Raw genomic sequence first — 20408 nt, 5'->3', positions numbered from 1 at the left:
CCCTTACATCAGGTGTCCCCAGCGGAGCCCCCCTTAAATCAGGTGTCACCAGTGAAGCCCCCTTACATCAGATGTCCCCAGCGGAGCCCCCCTTACATCAGATGTCCCCAGCGGTGCCCACCTTACATCTCCGCCAGCCGCGGACCTCTAGCGGCGGCAGGCGGCGGCGGAAAATCGTGAAAAAACGGATATCACTGGATATCAATAAAATCGGGAAAATAGTCTAAATCCCGGAAATGTCCCAGGAAATTTGAGACAGTTGGTAAGTATGTAATTATGGAATGATGAAATAAATACAATACATTAGCAAACATTAAATACATAGAATGTGATGTTAAAGGAGAAAACTTACCTTAATATAGACCTTCTGCAGGACCTGAATAATGGCAGAACAGGTCTCTTGAATAATGATTCCCAGAGCCTGGGGGGAGATGCCTGTCGAGAACTTGATGTCCTTCAGACTTCTCCCCATCGCCAAGTACCGCAAGGTGGTGACTAGCCTTTGTTCCGGAGTGATGGCTTCCCGCATGCAGGTGTCCTGCTTCGTAATATAAGGGGACTGGAAAGCCGACAAACAGTGAAAAATGGGGTCCGTCATCCGGACATAATTCCTGAAATCATTAGGATTATTCTTACAGATCTCCCGCAACAAAGGCATGTGCGAGAATTGGTCACGCTGGAGCAACCAATTCTTCGTCCATGAACTCCTCCCCGCCCTGTTCATGGATTGGGCTTGGGTTAAAGTAAGAACCCCAACAGTAATCCCCCGCATAGCACAAACTTTACGATGAGTACGTACCTGCAACATGGCTAGAAAATGGTCGGCTGGTCAGAACGAACTAACAGAACGCACTGAAAATCAGAAACGCCTGAGAAGAGCAACCTGAAAATCAGACACGAGCGAACAAGAACGCACTGAAAAACAGACACGAACTATAAAAGAACGCATTGAAAAACAGATATGAATTGACTACACGCACTGAAAAACAGATAGGAACCCACAAACGCAAGGCTGAAAAGCGCGAATCGTCTCTCACCAAACTTCTACTAACACGAGATTAGCAGAAGGAGCCCAAAGGGTGGCGCACTGGCTATTGAACTTCCCTTTTCTAGTCCCGTCATATGTGTTGTAGGTCAGCGCGTTCTTGCCGATCAGAATTTCCGAAAACATTTGTGCGACCGTGTGTATGCAAGACAAGTTTCAGCCAATATCCGTCAGAAATAAATCCATGGTTTGGGTGTCGTAAATTCCGATCGTCTGTACGCGGCATAACACTATGCAGCAGCTGAAAATACAGGGGCACACAAGAGCAACACTATGCAGCAGTGCATACTAGCCCATTATGGCATAAACCTGCAGGGGGGGCAAAAATGCACAGTTTACAACTGCTTTAAGAATTTTAACTCTTTATTAACCTCTTGTCACATACGGCACGCAAACATGCAGCCTCTCAAGGGGTGGGCCTTGGTGCTGAGTGGCTGCATATTTGTCTACCACATTGCAAACAAAGCTGTGCCAAGAGCGCACTGCCGACACAGTTACCAGCGGCTATCGGAAAGCTCAAGATTGCTGCTTGCGATTGGGAACTTTCCAATCATGTGACCACCGTGACAGCCAATCACATGATCATAGACCCCGCCTCCTGGCATCTGATAACCCTTAAAGGGCCGTAAGGCACTGATGCCAAGGTTTAAATAAGAGCTGTGGTGTCCCAGGAGGACATATATGCATTGTAAATGGCTCAAGTTTTTTTATGTAAACATTTTGGTTTATGTTTGTTTTGGCAGTATTGTTACTTCAAACTAAAAGGAATCTCTACATAGGAATGTGTATAACTGTCCCACATTTAAAGTGTATGTTGGGGAAACATGATTAATACTATATAGGATTTATATAGCGTCTATAGTTTACGCAGCACTTTTCAATATAAAGGGAGACAGTATAGTTACAATACAATAAAATACAAAAGGGGGCCCTGCTCATAAGAGCTTACAATCTAATAGGGTGGGCCAAGTGGCACAAAGAGTAATAACTATAAAGGATGAGCTGATGAAAAATTACAAGTTTAGTTGTTGGTTGGAGACGTAATAGGTTTCCCTGAAGAGATTCATTTTCAGGGATCACCTAAAGGTAGCCAGAGTAGGAGATAGCCAGGCAGATTGAGGTAGAGAGTTCCAGAGGGTGGGAGAGACTCTGGAGAAGTCCTGGAGATGAGCTTTCAAAGGAGGAGACAAGAAAGCTAGAGAGCAGGAGGTCTTTGGAGGAGCAATAGGGATGGTTTGGCTGATATTTTCAGACAAAATTAGTGTTGTAGCTGGGGACAGAATTGTGGATGGTTTTGTATGTTGTTAGTATTTTGAATTTGATTCGCTTGGCAATTGGAAGTGTAGGGATTGGCGGAGAGGGGTGGTAGACACTGAGTAGTTGGTAAGGTAGATAAGTCTGGCAGCAGCATTCATGATAGATTGAAGGGGGGACAGTCTGTGTGGAGGTAGTCTTCATTAGGAAAAAAACATGCATTACATCTCTGTAGTCCATGTATTTTTCCCTGTGTTTTATTCCCTTGAAGACCCTGCAAGTACAGAAAAATACCTGTTAGTCAGCCTCTAATTTCCTGTTCTGGGCTAACAAAATCCAATTCTACCTCATGCAAAATAATTATTAACGGATTAGTAATGGATTTGAATTGGCATATAACCTGTATCCCTGTATCTCACGATAGTTTACTGGAAAAAACATTGGTTTATACATTTTTCCTTATGTATGTTTAAAAACCTACATTCTTCCAAGTCAGTGACTCCCACGGTTGTAGAACCAAGATAGGGAAGCCCTGGAACCTGCACATTTAAAAAGAAGGAACTCCCATATTTTCATTACTACATGCTAAATTTAGTGACACGTTCTTGATGCAAATTATGGTATATAATTTATAACATGTAGGGTGCTGTAACTCTACGTACTCAGAATTAGTGTTTGCTTTCCTCTCCAGCAAGTGTGTCTGTGTTTGTCTATTACAAAATGAAGCATTGCCATCTAGTGTTTGTTAGTTTGAACTGCCAGTGCCAGAAATAAAATTCTCATGTATAGCCATGGCAATAAACTAGTGCTTAAAGCATATCTAAACCCCAAAACAAAAATGTTATATATTGGAGCATACCCGTTTATTGTCATGGCTACATTCGTTTTTTGTTTTGATTTTTTTCCCTTCATTTTCACCTGGTAATTTTACTAGTAACACGTTTCCTGTCAGATAAAAGATGCTCGATCAGCAGCTGCAGCCAATGGCTGCAGTGCTTATCTGTGTATTTTGTCAGGAGGGGAGTCTCCCCACTGTCAGAATACAATAGCACAGTGGGCAGGATTCTCCCATTAACTTTGAATGTGTAGATGAGGGAAACGGCCATGCATGGCCAGCTTTATGGGCAGCGTTAATAAACTCTTTCCAACATGTTTCGGCCACTGGACGTTATTTGTTGAAATCTAGAAAATATATAACTTTTTATTTATTCAAAGAAATAAACAATACCTGTTACCAAGCACATTGTACTACTACAAAACCTCAATGGGTAGCAAATATCATTCTAGCTAATGTAATGTATACTGTGTTCTTGCTTTCTAGGGACTCAGAATTATATTTGCAAATGCATCAAGGATTATATTTCGACTCAGTGCCTCGGGCTCTGTGGGAACCACTCTGAGGATTTATGCTGAAAGCTATGAGAAAGATCCAAGCAGGCACAATAGGGAACCACAGGTAAATGGCCATTGTTTTTACTTTTGTATCAGACTGTAACATATATTCTTTGCTTATTATGCAAAAATAGCTGAGTGGGCAAACTTAGTAGGTATGGTTTTAACCCTTCACTGCTGGAGCCATTTTTTCATTTTTTTGCAGACATGCTAGAATGTACATTTTAGGCCTTATGATTACATAAAACCCCCAAACATTATATATTTTTAAAGCAGAGACCCTGTAGAATAAAATGGTGGAAATATTTATTTTCAGTAAAAAAAAATACACTCAAATAATTTTAGCACCCACAGACACAATATAAATATATTTTTTGTAACATATAATAGATGAGGCTGCGTTGAGTAAATACATACCAAACATGTCAAGCCTTAAAATTGTGCATGCCTGGGAAATAGTGAACAACTTTGAAACCCAAAATGTATTTTACTGCTCATCGGTATACAGTTAACATTGAACACTGGCCCTAGAACTATTACTTTCACTCTGGTGTGTTCAATGCTACCTAATATCTGTGGGGCCATCATTTATGTACGGGTGAAAACCTGTCACAAGCGTTTGTGTTTGTATGTTCATGTACATAGGGGCAGATAGACTAACAAGATTTTAAGAATTTATTTTATTACATTTTTTTTTAATTTTTGTACTTTATACCATGTAATAGCAGATAACAGGTGACAGGTTCTTTTTAATGAGACATCAGGGATGCTATTAGACTCCTAATGTCACCTCTGCACTCTGTTGAAGCTTATCAAGCACTGACTAGCCAGAGCAGCCAGGAATTGATGGTTCTCTGAATTTGGAAGTACTTAAAGTTGAGCGTGCTAGATGCAACACAACTTTCACGACTCTCAAGTTACTCCCAGCTCTCAAAGGCTTAATTCACACTGGCCATGCAGGGATGGTAAAAACAGGCAGTTGATTTGTGTTTTTTCGTCCACCCCCGAACTTACATGGTGGACAGAGGGGTGAGTACACATTACCGTGGCCGCAATGCTTAATTTTGCTATGTGCCAACTTAACCCAGCATGTAGAGTTTGATGGGTGGCACTGCCTGTCAAACAACTGCATGCCAAACACAGTTAAGGCATTTGTGGCAAGTTATTTTTATATATAATCACCCTTAATGGCATAAATCCCCCTGGGGATAAAAAACAGACAAGCAGGAGGCAACAGTATTGCTTTCTGAATGCCTGTAAACTGTGTCACATTTCAGGGGGCAATAAAGTATGCCACCCCTGTGAAAGAAGCCAAAGGGTATTTTCTCGTTTGCATTTCCTCATTACATATATCCACCACCAACAACAACAATATATGCACTCAGTACAGTGTAATTGATCTAAAACTCATAAGAGGCTCATGGCAGAAAAGAGAAAGATCAGCTATGTGTGTAAACTGTTTTGGCAAACTTCATCAGGAACAGAATGGAGTATCTCTGTTTTTGAAACCAGATCAGCATGACAGAACAGCTGACACCTTAAATCATCATTAGTCCTATTGCAACAATCCCTTGCAGCACTGTGATACAGGGTAAGATTAGAGGAGTTTAGAGCCCTGAGACAGTACATAGCTGATCTACTTGCACTTTATTATTATTTTTAGATCCACTGTGCTCTGGTGAGTGCATGTAATGGGTGAGAATCCCTGAGTAAAGAAAAATGTCTTTTCTCCCTTTACCAGTTCCCACCCGGCCTATAGACAAATGATGGCTGGGCGGGACATTCACCATTCCGGGTGGACGTCATAGGAAGTCCACCCAGAACACACCTCGCACACACCCTACGTCGTGATCTGTCACCCACTGTGTCTGGTGGATGACTGCTCAGTGTACTGGTCACTGCCCATACTGTGTGATTGCTGTGACCAATCACAGCAGATCACATGACAATTGTACACAATAGATGGCTTTCATTCATGCCATTTATTTTGTATGATTGTGTTTATCTCTATGATTGGTCACAGTGATCACATGGTACATACAGGGCCAGTCACGGCCCCTCTGTGTGATTAGCTGTGTCCAATCACTGCTAACCACAATACTAAACACTGAATGAATTGATTTAATTCAGTAAAAACAGTAAATTTCACCTTTATAAGCAACCATAATAACTTCCTGATGACTTCCCCAGAGTAGTACAATATTACTATGGTAACACTGTATTGCTCTGGTCACAGTGTGTTAAAAAAATTGTGAATAAAAGAACAAAAACTGTAATAAAAAAGAAAGTAAAAAAATAAATAACTAAAAATGTTGAGTGATCAGTGTTCCTGTTATATGATGAAGCTGTCATTGGCAGCTGGTGAAGTGTTAAGATGGTCCAGGCCATTTTTCAGCTTTCAGCGCTGTCGCACTTTGAATGACAATTGCGCGATCATGCAACACTGTACCCAAATTCATTTTTTTATCTTTTTCTTCACACAAATAGAGCTTTCTTTTGGTGGTAATTTATCACTGCCGGGATTTTTATTTTTTACTAAAAAAATAGAAAAAAGACTGAAATACTTTTTTTTTGTTTCTGTCAGTAAATTTTGTAAATAAGTAATTTTTCTCCTTCACTGATGTGCACTGGTGAGGCTGGAGGCTGGTGAGGCTGGACTGATGGGCACTGATAGACTGCACTGATGGTCACTGATGAGGCGGGACTTATGGGCACTGATGAGGCGGCACTTATAGGCACTGATTAGGTGGCACAGATGAGGAGGCACTAATATGCCACACTGATAAACACGGATAGGTGGCACTGGTGGGCACTGATGGGCAGCACTGGTGGGCACTAATAGGCGGCGCGGAAAGGCACTGATTGGCGGCACAGATGGGCACTGCTGGAGCTTTCTTGTAATCAGGGCACTGATGATCAGTGCCCTGATTACCTGCCCAGGTCTCCCCTGTGAGGAGATGCCACTGATCAGCACTCCTCATCACACACTCTGTAAGTGTGAGGCGAGGAGAGCCGATTCACGGCACTTCCATATTTACATGTGACCGGCTGTGATTGGTTAAAGAGCCACAGCCAGAGCTCTTCACAGAGATTGCCCCCCCGGGCGCACGACAGCGGCCGTTCTGGGGCGCCGTCATATGACGTCCACCCAGAACGAGAGCCGCACCTTCCCTACATCAGGTGGTTAGAGTGTTACTAAACTCACAACAGTAAAATCAGTCTGTATATGCAGTAAAGCATGTTTGTTATACTCACTGTGGAACCTAAGGGGGTTAATCCTCCGCATTGCGTAAAAAGGCTGTTTGATCCTCCCATTCTTCCACTGTCCCCAATCCATCCCCTTATAGAACAGAGCCTTGGGGGCTGAAATAAATATGGTGTGGTTTTGGATTTTTCCTATTTATAAAAACTATGTATTAACTTGTCTATTCTTATAGTTAGCTAGTTTATCAAAACTCTGATAAAGATAATGGTTATGGTACAATAGCAATATTAGCTATAAAAATAAACACACTGCTTAAATAAGCAAGGATCTCATTTATTTACCAAAAAAGTAGAAATGCTAACATAAAACTCTAAAAGAATATTACAGAGCATATAAAACAAAGAGAACAGGGGTGATACAATACCGTAAGTCTTTCCTTTCAGGTTCTGTATATGGCTGGGCTCCAGGACAAAGAGAAAGAAGAAAAATAACTCTAGCTGGCCCCTACCTTTTAAATCGCACTCAGACACCACCCACACCAACATCCAATGCCCGCTTGTCTAGCACTCTGACAAATGAAAACCCATAAGAGGATTGCCCATCCCCCAGGAAGCATGCTATAGTCTCCACTAGGGGCACCATTAGTCTATGAATCACTGTTTTTGACCCGGACCATTTTTCAGTAACAGCTGGCATTTGATGTTGGTGTAACCCCCCCCCCCAGGAGCTTCTCTACCCCCATACCTCACATCAGGAGGCCTATGCAGAAACATCCTATTAGTATATGAATTCCCATTTAGGACTCCTTGTTTCCAACACTCTTCTGGGTAAACTTGCTGTACTGGCATTCCAAGATGACAATTTCCAACATAGGCCAAATGACTGTATCAACCAGGCTGTAAAACTCCAGAAATATAAGCCATGTTGCCTTCCAACAGGGGCACTCTGCACATGCTCAGTTTGGTGTGCATTGCTAGAGAGTTTTCTTTTTCTTGGGAGAGTGCAGGGGTCCCTGCAGCCCAGGGATGTGCAGTCAGGGGAGGCAAGTGAGGCAGAGCCATAAACATAAAAAAAACTATCAAGCTTCGAGGGTTGTAGCTCGGCGGGGGTCACAGAGATATAGGGTTTCTTGCACAGCCTGTCAGAAGCTACATACAGTGCGTCCAGTTTAAATACAAGCTGGCAGGCTGAGAGGTTGAGCTCACAGTGCTTCTCCTCACTTCTTGTCAGAGGCACTGAGCTCATGGACTGCTTGGAGTCTTGGACCAATGGTAAAGTACCATTGGCCCAAGCTGTCCAATAAAAATGCTGTAGTGGAGGCACGTCTCTCTCTGCAGTGTCGTGTCATAGAAGGGGCCATGTATCTAAAAGACAAATGCTCCCTTCCAGCCCAGCCCTCTTAGCTAGAAGGAAAAAACATGGGTTTATGGGTATAAGATTTACACATAATCCCCTGTTTTTCTCACACAGTTAAGAGGGAGAATGAGAATCTTCTACTGATGAAAAGGTACTGTTTTAATCAAACTAAATCATATATTTATATGTTATATGATAACATAATAATTTATTATTTATCTATTACTGTGAAGATACTGGCTGAAAGTTATAACTTCAAACTTCACTAATTTGTCCATTAAACCACCTGCTTGAGTACAGTTTTTGAAAATATTGTAAATTACCTTAAAAACAAAATATAATAATTATGTGTATATTACTTACTTATGATAATTAACGCCTTACCACCCAGGCCAATTCTGACACGTCTCTCCTACATGTAAAAGTCATAATTTTTTTAGAAAATCACTCAGAACCCCCAAACAAAAAAAAAAAAAATATATATATATATATATATATATATATATATATATATATATATATATATATATATATATATATATATATATATAAAATATCTCACAAAAGTGAGTACACACCTTATATTTTTGTAAATATTTTATTATATCTTCTCATGTGACAACACAAGAAATGACACTTTGCTACAATGTAAAGTAGTGAGTGTACAGCTTGTATAACAGTGTAAATTTGATGTCCCCTCAAAATAACTCAACACACAGCCATTAATGTCTAAACCACTGGCAACAAAAGTGAGTACACTCCTTAGTGAAAATGTCCAAATTGGGCCCAAAGTGTCAATATTTTGTGTGGCCACCATTATTTTCCAGCAGTCTTAACCCTTTTGGGCCTGGAGTTCACCAGAGCTTCACAAGTTGCCACTGAAGTCCTCTTCCACTCCTCCATGACGACATCACAAAGCTGGTGTATGATAGAGACCTTGCACTCCTCCACCTTCCATTTAAGGATGCCCCACAGATGCTCAATAGGGTTTAGGCCTGGAGACATGCTTGACCAGTCCATCATGTTTACTTTCAGTTTCTTTAGCAAGGCAGTGGTCGTCTTGAAGGTGTGTTTATATATATATATATATATATATATATATATATATATATATATACAGTATGTATGTATATGTGTTATATATATATATATATATATATATATATATATATATATATATATATATATATATATATATATACACAGTATCTCAAACATGAGTATACCACTCACATTTTTGTAAATATTTTATTATATCTTCATGTGACAACACTGAAGAAATTACACATTGCTACAATGTAAAGTAGTGAGTGTACAGCTTGTATAACAGTATAAATTTGCTGTCCCCTCAAAATAACTCAACACACAGCCATTAATGTCCATTGTCGACCAAAGAAGTTGAGTGCACATGCTAAGCGTCATATCCAGAGGTTGTCTTTGGGAAATAGACGTATAAGTGCTGCCAGCATTTCTGCAGAGGTTGAAGGGGTGGGGGTCAGCCTGTCATTGCTCAGACCATACGCCGCACACTGCATCAAATCTACATGGCTGCCATCCCAGAAGGAAGCCTCTTCTAAAGATGATGCACAAGAAAGCCCACAAACCGTTTGCTGAAGACAAGCAGACTGAGGACATAGATTACTGGAACCATGTCCTGTGGTCTGATGAGACCAAGATAAACTTATTTGGTTCAGATGGTGTCGAGCGTGTGTGGAGGTAACCAGGTGAGGAGTACAAAGACAAGTGTGTCTTGCCTACAGTCAAGCATGGTGGTGGGAGTGTCATGGTCTGGGGCTGCATGAGTGCTGCTGTCACTGGGGAGCTACAGTTCATTGAGGGAACCATAAATGCCAACACATACTGTGACATACTGAAGCAGAGCATGATCCCCTCCCTTCGAAGACTGGGCCACAGGGCAGTATTCTACCACAATAATGACCCCAAACACACCTCCAAGATGACCACCGCCTTGCTAAAGAAGCGGAGGGTAAACGTGATGGACTGGCCAAGCGCAGAATTAAGTTACACAAATAAATATTAACAACAACTTTATCACCCGTGTCCATCAATACAGCCTCACCCATGTCCATCAACACAGCGTGACCAGTGCCCACTAATGCAGCCTCAACCATGTCCATCATTGCAGCTTCACCTGTGTCCATCATTGCAGCCTCACCAATGCAGCCCCACCCGCGCAGCCTCATCCATGTCCATCATTGCAGCCTCACCCGTGCAGCCTCAACTGTGTCCATAATTGCAGCCTAACCCCTGCAGCCTCACCTGTGTCCATCATTGCAGCCTCACCTGTGTCCATCATTGCAGCCTAACCCGTGTAGCCTCACCTGTGTCCATCATTGCAGCCTCCCCCGTGTAGCCTCACCTGTGTCCATCATTGTAGCCTCATCCGTGCACCCTCACCTGTGTCCATCATTGCAGCCTAACCCATGCAGCCTCACCTGTGTCCATCATTGCAGCCTCACCCGTGCAGCCTCACCTGTGTTCATTATGGAGCCTCACCTGTGCAGCCTCACCAGTGTCCATCATGCAGCCTCACCCATGCAGCCTTACCTGTGTCCATCATGCAGCCTCACCTGTGTCCATCATGCAGCCTCACCTGTGTCCATCATGCAGCCTCACTAGTGCAGCCTCACCCGTGCAGCCTCACCTGTGTCCATCATGCAGCCTCACCCGTGCAGCCTCACCTGTGTCCATCATGCAGCCTCACCTGTTTTCATCATGCAGCCTCACCAGTGCAGCCTCACCCATGCAGAGAGGGTGGCCGGATCATTATAGCGTGGAGGAAGAGGAGAGCCAGCTTTATCACAGAGCGGGGTTTGCACGCTGTATCAGCTTACATTACAATTGCAGTCCGCGTGCCGTCACACAGAGCCCCGCCCTCCTGATCCTGCACCTCTGACAAAACGAACGCCGGGCCAATGCCAGGGCGTGTACTGTCTGTCACAGGCGCGGGGTCAGGAGGGTGGGGCTGTGTGTGACGGCGCACGGACTGCAATTGTAATGTAAGCTATTACAGCAGGCAAACCCCGCTCTGTGATAAAGCCGGCTCTCCTCTTCCTCCACGCTATAATGATCCAGCCACCCTCTCTGTTCCTCCATACTCTTTTTCTCTGGGAGAACGGCTCCCATTCGTGTTCGCGCCCCACCCCCCCCACCCCCGCTCCCAGGCAGCCCAGCTCCTCGCCAAACCTCATTTTCCACTATTTCCACTATATATATATGTGTATATATATATATATATATATATATATATATATATATATATATATATATATATATATATATAAATATATGTATATATTTATATATGTATATATATATTTTTTTTTTTAGCAGACACCCTAGAGAATAAAATGGTGATCATTGCAACTTTTTGTTATGTCACACGGTTTTTGTGCAGCAATTTTTCAAATGTGTTTTTTTTTGTGGAAAGGAACTGTTTCATGAATTAAAAAAAAACAAAAAAAACACTAAAGTTAGCCCGATTTTTGTGTATAATGTGAAAGATGATGTTACACCAAGTAAATAGATACCCAACATGTCACGTTTTAAAATTGCACACACTTGTGGAATGGCGCTGAACTTCAGTACTTAAAAATCTCCATAGGCAATGCTGTAAACATTTTTACATGTTACATGTTTAGAGTTACAGAGGTGGTCTAGTGCTAGAATTATTGCTCTCGCTCTAATGTTCACAGCGTATGTAACCTGTGTGTATCTAGCTCTGATACTAGCCAGTGCCTCACCAGCCACTGATCTCACCGCATGTCCCTGCTGCAGCCTTATAGAATAGTCAGAGCAGAATGAAAACTCCTCCTACAAACTTCAACAAGACACTTGGAAATCATAAGACTGCTATATACTGCTCATGAGAAAAGGTATTTAGCAGTTTATATTTTCATTTCCATGTTCTGTGTACTATGGGAGACCAGATATACAGTAGTGAATGCAGGATCCTAGGTAGTAACACTTTAAGTTTTACTAATACAGAGCATGTACCAATGGTGTCATCATTACCTAAGGCAGCATGATGTCAAAATACAGCTCTCAAAATAGTATAGTTTTTAACCCTCTCCTGGCAGCATGCACTGCAGGCTACCTAGCATAGTTGCTGTTAGTGACTGTGCTCAAAGTGGAGCTAAACGATGTGATACCTCTCCTTCAACGTCACTCATAGACACCTGCATTTTCAAACCCAGCTTCTCTCAGGTGTCGGGCTGAGGCTGTCTTCATTGATTGGCGCCAGATGGTGTTACTACTGTGCATGCTCAGGAGTGCAGTCATTCCAGCACACAGGCATTTGTGCAGCTCAGTGTACATTTGCAAGCAGGCAGGTAGGTTGCATAAAAAGAGCCTGCCTGCTCACAGTTTTTTGATAGCGGGACTTAAAGTGTTTGTTACCCTAAAAAAAAAAAATGAATCCTGTTCCCTTAAAGCATGAATAACAGCACAGTGCTGTGTAATTTGGCCCCTTCTATCACCTGAAATACCTGGCTGATCCTGCCTGGTTATGCCCTCCATCTGTAAACTGACCACCATTTATTATGGCTGCTGAGCCCTGACGCCATGGTCAGTTTACGTGCCTTCATCATCCGCAGCTCTCCTCTCTGCTCTCCTGTGTCCTCCTCTGTCCTCCTCCTCCCTCCCCTCCCTGTCTGTCAGCTCTGTCCACTCCATGATCCTCCCCTCCTGCTGCTATCATATCTATAGTATAAGCATGCCATCCCCTCTGTTAAATAACATTATGTGTCCCTGTGCTGTATAAAAAAGATGCCTATTATACCTTATATCAGAGCGTCTCCTGGTGCTCACGTGACTCCTCGGCTCTCTCTCCTCTCTCCTCCCCTCCTCCCCGCAGTCAGCGGACATTCTTGGCCCTTCCCGCTATAGCTGTCAGCTGGGGAGAGAAGAGAGCTGAGGAGTCACATGAGCACCAGGAGATGCTCTGATTGAAGTACAAATCGACATCTTTTTTGTATAACACAGGGGCACATAATGTTATTTAACAGAGGGGGTGGCATGCTTATACTATAGTGGCTTAACCACTTGCTGCCTGCCATTTAGCAAAATGAAGGCGGCAAAGTGTTTGCGATATCCTGACCAGACATCATATGACGTCGCCCCAGGGGCGCACATCACGGTGATCGTTGTTGCGGTGTGTCAGTCTGACACACCATAACACCGATCTAGGTGAAGAGTCTCTGACGGAAACTCTTTACCATGTGATCAGCTGTGTCCAAGTAGAGGAGAGCCAATCGGCTGCTCATCTGACAGGGGGGTCTGTGCTGATTGATTATCAGCACAGCCACCCCCCCCCCCCCGAGGATGCCCACACTGGACCACCAGGGACGCCACCAGGACCACCAGGGATGCCCACCACTAGTCACCACCAGGTATGCCACCCATGGCCACCAGGGATAACAATCAGTGCCCACAATGGATGCCAATCAGTGGCCACAATGGATACCAATCAGTGCCCACAATGGATGCCTGCCAATCAGTGATGCCCATCAGTACCTTCCATTAGTGTACATCAGTGCCACCTATCAGTGCCCATCCATGCCCATCTGTGCCACCTATCAGTACCCACCTGTGCCGCCTATCAGTGCCCATCTGTGTCACCTATCAGTGCCCATCAATGCTGCCTTTCAGTGCCCATCAGTGCCACCTATCAGTGCCCTTCCATGCCCATCCGTGCCGCCTATCAGTGCCCATCCGTGCCACCTATCAGTGCCCATCAGTGCCGCCTTTCAGTGCTGCCTTTCAGTGCCCATTAGTGCCGCCTATGTGTACCAATCAGTGTTGCATATCAGTGCCACCTATCAGTGCCATCTATCAGTGCAACATCAGTGACGCATATTAGTGCCCATCATCAGTGCCCATCAGTGCCACCTCATCAGTGCCACCTCATCAGTGCCCACCAGTGCCTCCTTATCAGTGCCCATCAGTGCAGCCCCGTCAGTGCCCATCAGTGAAGGAGAAAACTTATTTATTTACAAAGTTTTGAAACAGAAACAAAAAAAAAAGTTTTTTTCAAAATTTTCGGTCTTTCTTTTATTTGTTTAGCAGAAAATATAAATCCCAGAGGTGATCAAATACCACCAAAGGAAAGCTCTATTTGTGTGAACAAAATGATAAAAATTTGGTTTGGGTACAGTGTTGTATGACCGCGCAATTGTCATTCAAAGTGCGACAACGCTGAAAGCTGAAAATTGGTCTGGGCTGGAAGGTGTTGTATAAGTGCCCTGTATTGAAGTGGTTAACTACCAATTTAAGTTCTGCTTTAAGAGCCCAAATTTGGCTGAAACTCTAATGATGTTCATGCATACCTGCTAATACATTTCCTAACAAAACAAGGCCACAACTAGATAAGGACATGTGACATGAAAGAATGTTCCTATCTGTCAAGCGAGCGCAGTTCAGTGCAGTCTAAGAAAATGTGAACACATGAAGATTGTTTGTACATGAACACAATAAAGACACTGGAACATCCTTGAGTAATTGTTAGAGCTGACGCCACTTACAGAATCGTCAGGAAAATAGAGTTATTTATTACCAGCTGCCCTGTTCAGTCAATGATTTCTAGAAGTCATGAAACTGGGATGTATGACCTTCTATGGGAACTGTAAAATCTTATAAAAATAACCTTATGAAACACGGCAGCAGTGCAATGAATACATTAATGTGTGAACAACAAATATGACGTTGTGTTATCAGCATACTAATGAACCATACCCACATTTTGATAGCAAGTAGAGGGAGGAAAACATGTAGGTGTTGTCTGTAACATCCAATCAGATTCCTGATTTGCTGCTACATGTTATGACTGAAGACTGACTACTGGTTAATTGCTTTTTTTCAGCACCTTCACTATTTCTGTCTACATAAAGGGGAAATACACTGCACTTTTCATCAATGTACTTAAACATTAATGTTACTTTTGTCCTTGAGAATGCCAAATTGTGGGCGGCTGAATGTTCACTACACTCTTAAATGCGTCAGTAAATACCAATATTGCAAATGTTTATCGCAATTTTTTTTTGGCATTGAAGTTTATGTAAACTGAATTGCATTTAAAAGAGAAGTATGGACTTAAAGTGATTGTAAACGCAGAAGGTTTTTTTATCTAAATGCATTCTATGCATTAAGATAAAAAGCCTTCTGTGTGCAGCAGCCCCCCTCAGCCCCCCTAATACTTACCCGAGGTCCCTCTAGATCCAGTGATGTTGCAGAAGTGTCTCAGCTGCCCAGTACTCAACTCCTCATTGACTGAGACAGCAACGCGGCACCATTGGCTCCTGCTGCTGTCAATCAAAGTCAGTCAGCCAATCAGGAGAGAGAGGGGGCATGTCTGATTGAACATAACGAGCTGTGGCTCGGCTCTTATATGACCCATCATAACTTCTTTTATGTCTATTTGATACCTATGTTTATTGTTTGTGGTACGCCACATATATATACACAGTATCTCACAAAAGTGAGTACACCCCTCACATTTTTGTAAGTATTTTATTATATCTTTTCATGTGACAACACTGAAGAAATGACATGTTGCTACAATGTAAAGTAGTGAGTGTACAGCTTGTATAACAGTGTAAATTTGTTGTCCCCTCAAAATAACTCAACACGCAGCTATTAATGTCTAAACCGCTGGCAACAAAAGTGAGTGCACCCCTAAATGAAAATGTCCAAATTGGGCCCAATTAGCCATTTTCCCTCCCCGGTGTCATGTGACTCGTTAGTTATTTTCACTTAGGGGTGTACTCACTTTTGTTGCCAGCGGTTTAGACATTAATGGCTGTGTGTTGAGTTATTTTGAGGGGACAACAAATTTACACTGTTATACAAGCTGTAGACTCACTACTTTACATTGTAGCAAAGTGTCATTTCTTCAGTGTTGTCATATGAAAAGATATAATAAAATATTTACAAAAATGTGAGGGTTGTACTCACTTTTGTGAGATATTGTTATATTGTTAACCATTTCCTATTTCCCCACCCATCCCAGTTTTTGCCAGGACACTCACTCTCAGGCTTGAGAGGTTAAAAATTATTTTTCTGCTAACTCTGAGAAATCGTTTTTTGGGCAGGGCGAGGATTTAGCACCCAGGAGTTTAGGCAGGGTTGCTCCTCACAAATTTCCTTGCCAGGAGTAGTTATCCTGGTTGATTGATAGAGATCTATTGATTTCTCCCTAAGTTTGGCCTTGTTGCACTTTTCTCTTCTACCACTAGGTGGCCGGGTACTTGGTGGTACTATATATGAGAAGGGCAACGCAAGGTCAGGTTATGGCTATATGGGGTATCTCAGCCAATGGGCAGGGGTTTTCTTGGATTCTTGGCCTGCTGGGAGAGCCTATATATTCGGGTGGAGTCAGGTGATCTATGTTCTGTGCCACCTGGACGGCTGTGTGGGTGGACGTGTGTTGTATTGCCCGGGCTACTAGGCCGGAGATGGGGCCTCCTATCCCGGGCACATCTGGCTGCTAGGCTGTCTGAGGGCCTATCCAGAAGTAAGAGAGCAGCACAGGGTTGGGACTGCGGCTTGCAGTCCAACCAGAAGTGACGGTTCTGCCGGACGGAGAACCTGTCATGGTCGAAGGTAGAGGGGAGGCTGTCGCCAGTAAGGGATTATCCGCCTAATTACCTGGGACCATAGTGAGTAACTGAAGCAAGTACCGGAGCAGAATTGTCACCAACTGGGACGGTTAAGAATCTGAAAACTTCAGTGGGTATCAAGCCAGGGACCCAGCCAGTGGAGATGACACTTGTAGAGCAGCCTTATGTGTCAAGCTATGGCCTGAGCAGGCCAGCGGGGGGTGAAGCTTGAGAGGTATCTACAGTGCCAAGCTAGGGACCCAGCAGAAAAGCGGGGGTGACACTTGAGGAAGATGGCAAGGGATTCAGTGGCAGTGAATCAAGGGGTCTAGTGAAAGACTGGGAGTTCAGTGAGCTGAAGAACTACAAGAAGTGATTGTAGTGAAAGAGAAAGAACTGTTACGCTTTGTGTTAGGAACTGTTAAAGACTGCTGCCATAGGAGACAGTATTCCTGCACATGCAGATGTGGCGTCATACTGGATGCCTTTCCCTGCATGGCTGTCCTCCTATCGAAGTCTCGGAGTCTGCCTATAAATCTTGCAACTACCTAAGGGTGTCCTGGCCCTAACCCTCTTTCCCCCAAAAAGATTGTTAAGAGAAATAAACTTTCTTTTGTATTCAAGAAATGTCTGGTGCCCAATAACTTTAATTACTCTGCACCCACCATGCCTCACAACCCACCACATACAGAAGGATGTCAGCTATCTCTGGCCCTGGAGGTTCTCATCAGACCGAAGGAGGCTTGAGACCTTGCTACACTCACTTAGGTGGATGAAGCATCAGTCTGATGCTGCATCTGTCCTGGCCGGCTCTGTAGTGAGAACTGAGCGATCAAGAACCGCTGATCACTCAGTTCTCCCCCTCTGTTCTGAGCAGAGAGCCATGACTTTCAGTGACCGGCTCTCTACTTTGCCCCTACAGCTTTCACTGGAGTACTGGGCTATGGAGGGGGCTGTAGGGGCTGGCTCAGGCTCTTGGCGGATCGCTGAGAGGCTGAGTGAGGTTCCAGTCCAGGCTTCTGGGTGTATCCCGACCATATGGTCGGGATCTTTTCAGAGCCTGGACCAGCTTAGTGACATTAGCCAACAGTGGACTTTAGCCCAAATGCTCAGCTCACAGTTATTGTGCTGTAATTCCATTCAAAGTTTATTTTCAGAAAAAAAACAGCTAAAAAAAAGGCATTTATCAGGCAGTAGTATTGCCTCCTGAATGCCTGCAAGCCACTACTCTACTGCCCTCTGAAAAGCGATCCACCACTGATTGCTTTTCAGGGAGGCAGTTGAGACAGTGATACATAAACTTATCCTTTGGTCAAAAGCTAACTAAGCTTAAACCTGCTCCCATCATCATTCTAAACCCTATGCTAACTCCAGTCTGGTCACATGATCTTCCCAGCAGCCAGCTTCAGGAGAGAACAAAGACAATGACTGCAGAGCCTGGGAAGTGATGCCACCTTAGACTTACTAAGGAGCATCCGTTGTCCCTGTCCCTCCTCTACATTGAAGCTGGCACTGGGACCCAATCACATAATTGGACTGGAGGACCCTTAAATTAGGTAAGTATACACATCATTCCTTTACAACACACAACTTGTATTTTCCCTGATTAATGGAAACAGATTTGCCTATTATGGTGGTTAACTTGATCTAACCGTAAAAGGAAAAGTTTCTCAAATTTAAAGGGGTAATAGATTCCTAGTGAAATGGGGGAGCATATCCCAAGGGCAGTCTTTTACATGCTTCGATGACTGTATTCCACTTAGGTTGGGTTCATAAGCATTTCTTTAACAGAGATATTTAAGCAACAGAGATTAAGAAACATGTTTTACTCTTTTGATGAGATATGTATTTGGAAAATATCCTGCTGTAGAGTTGGACTGAGCACCCCCGGGGTTCGGTTCGCGCCAGAACTCTCAAACATTTCAAAAGTTCAGACCCGAACTCTGATACCCATTGAAGCCTATGGTACCCAAACTTGAAGAATCAAAAGTGCCCATTTTGAAGGCTTATATGCAAGTTTTTTTTTAAAGATTGTTTTTAAGGGATCAGTGATTTTAATGATGCTTAAAGTGTAAAAATAAAAATGAAAAAAAATCATTTAACTACTTGCCAACCAGCCGCCGTCATTGTACTGCGGCAGGTTGGCTCAATCCCGTGAATTGCCGTCATTGTTCGTCAGCTTGAGAATTGTAGTTTGTGAGCACACGTGGACAATCGGGGGGAGCCAATCAGCGGATGGGGCGGACTCGATGTCTACCAACCATCCGCGATTGTTCCCCCCATACAGTTAGAACACTTACTCCTTTGATCGCCCCTAATGTTAACCCCATATTTTTAGCACTGACTGATTACTGTAATAATGTCACTGGTTCCCAAAAAAGTGTCAGTTAGGTGTCTGATCTGTCTGCTGCAATGTCGCAGTCCCGCTAAAAATCGTAGATCACCACCATTACTAAAAAAAATAATAATAAAAATACCATAAATCTATTCCCTATTTTGTAGATACTATAACTTTTGCGCAAACCGAACAATATACGCTTATTTTTTTTACCAAAAACATGTAGAAAAATATATAAAGAAAGAAGAAATTCGTTTTTATGAAATTTTGGGGGGATATTTATTATAGCAAAAAGTAAAAAATATTGCTTGTTTTACAAAATTGTTTTACTTTTTGTTCATAGCGCAAATAATAAAAACCACAGAAGTGATCAAATATATAAAAAGTTAATAAAGCGCTACCATCAACCTTAATATAGCACAGTGATCCAATAAATATGATACAATAAAAGATGTGATCCTATAAAAAATAAATAAACTAATCATATATATGTATCCAGGAAACCACACTGAATATAAATGAATTACTCTTCTTCCAAAATGCTTGTAGAGTGCAACTGTGTGTTATTACCCACATGTTGTTTTTAGTTTATTTATTTGCGCAAGGAGGTATGTCCTTTCTTTTGTTTGAGCAATATCGATCTATGAAGGATTGAAAGCAATGAAGGTTTGAAAGCAATCCATCACATGTGAACATCATCAGAGACTACACACCTGATCATTTGGGTATCGTTGTCCTTTTGAGCCCTTTCACACTGGGGCGGCGTCGGCGGTAAAACGCCACTATTATTAGCGGCGTTTTACCGTCGGTATGCGCCCGCTAGCGGGGTGGTTTTACCCCCCGCTAGCGGCCGAGAAAGGGTTAAATACCACCGCAAAGTGCCTCTGCAGAGGCGCTTTGCCGGCGGTATAGCCGCGCCGTCCCATTGATTTCAATGGGCAGGAGCGGTAAAGGAGCGGTATACACACCGCTCCTTCACCGCTCCGAAGATGCTGCTGGCAGGACTTTTTTTACCGTCCTGCCAGCGCATCGCTCCAGGGTGAAAGCCCTCGGGGCTTTCACACTGAAATGCAAGCAGCGCCTGCAAACCGCCCCAGTGTGAAAGGGCTCTTAGTGTTTTATCTTACAAATGAGTGGTATTTGGCTTTTTCCCAGTATCTCCAGAAATCTATAAGCATTTTGGAAGAACGGTAATTAATTTAT

At 43.1% G+C, this 20408-nt stretch overlaps 1 protein-coding gene across 1 annotated transcript in view; it reads left to right on the top strand.

Annotated features, from left to right (window-relative positions):
• Positions 1-20408, top strand: part of PGM5 (phosphoglucomutase 5) — a 166806-nt gene that overhangs the window by 132937 nt on the left and 13461 nt on the right. Inside the window, exon 10 of the mRNA XM_073634792.1 lies at positions 3621-3755. Coding sequence (XP_073490893.1) covers positions 3621-3755 — 135 coding nt within the window. The remainder of the gene's footprint in view (positions 1-3620; positions 3756-20408) is intronic.

Source organism: Aquarana catesbeiana, linkage group LG01 (genome assembly GCF_042186555.1).
Source record: "Aquarana catesbeiana isolate 2022-GZ linkage group LG01, ASM4218655v1, whole genome shotgun sequence".
NCBI classification, from domain to species: Eukaryota; Metazoa; Chordata; class Amphibia; order Anura; family Ranidae; genus Aquarana; species Aquarana catesbeiana.
This window is presented reverse-complemented; position numbering and strand designations above follow the sequence as displayed.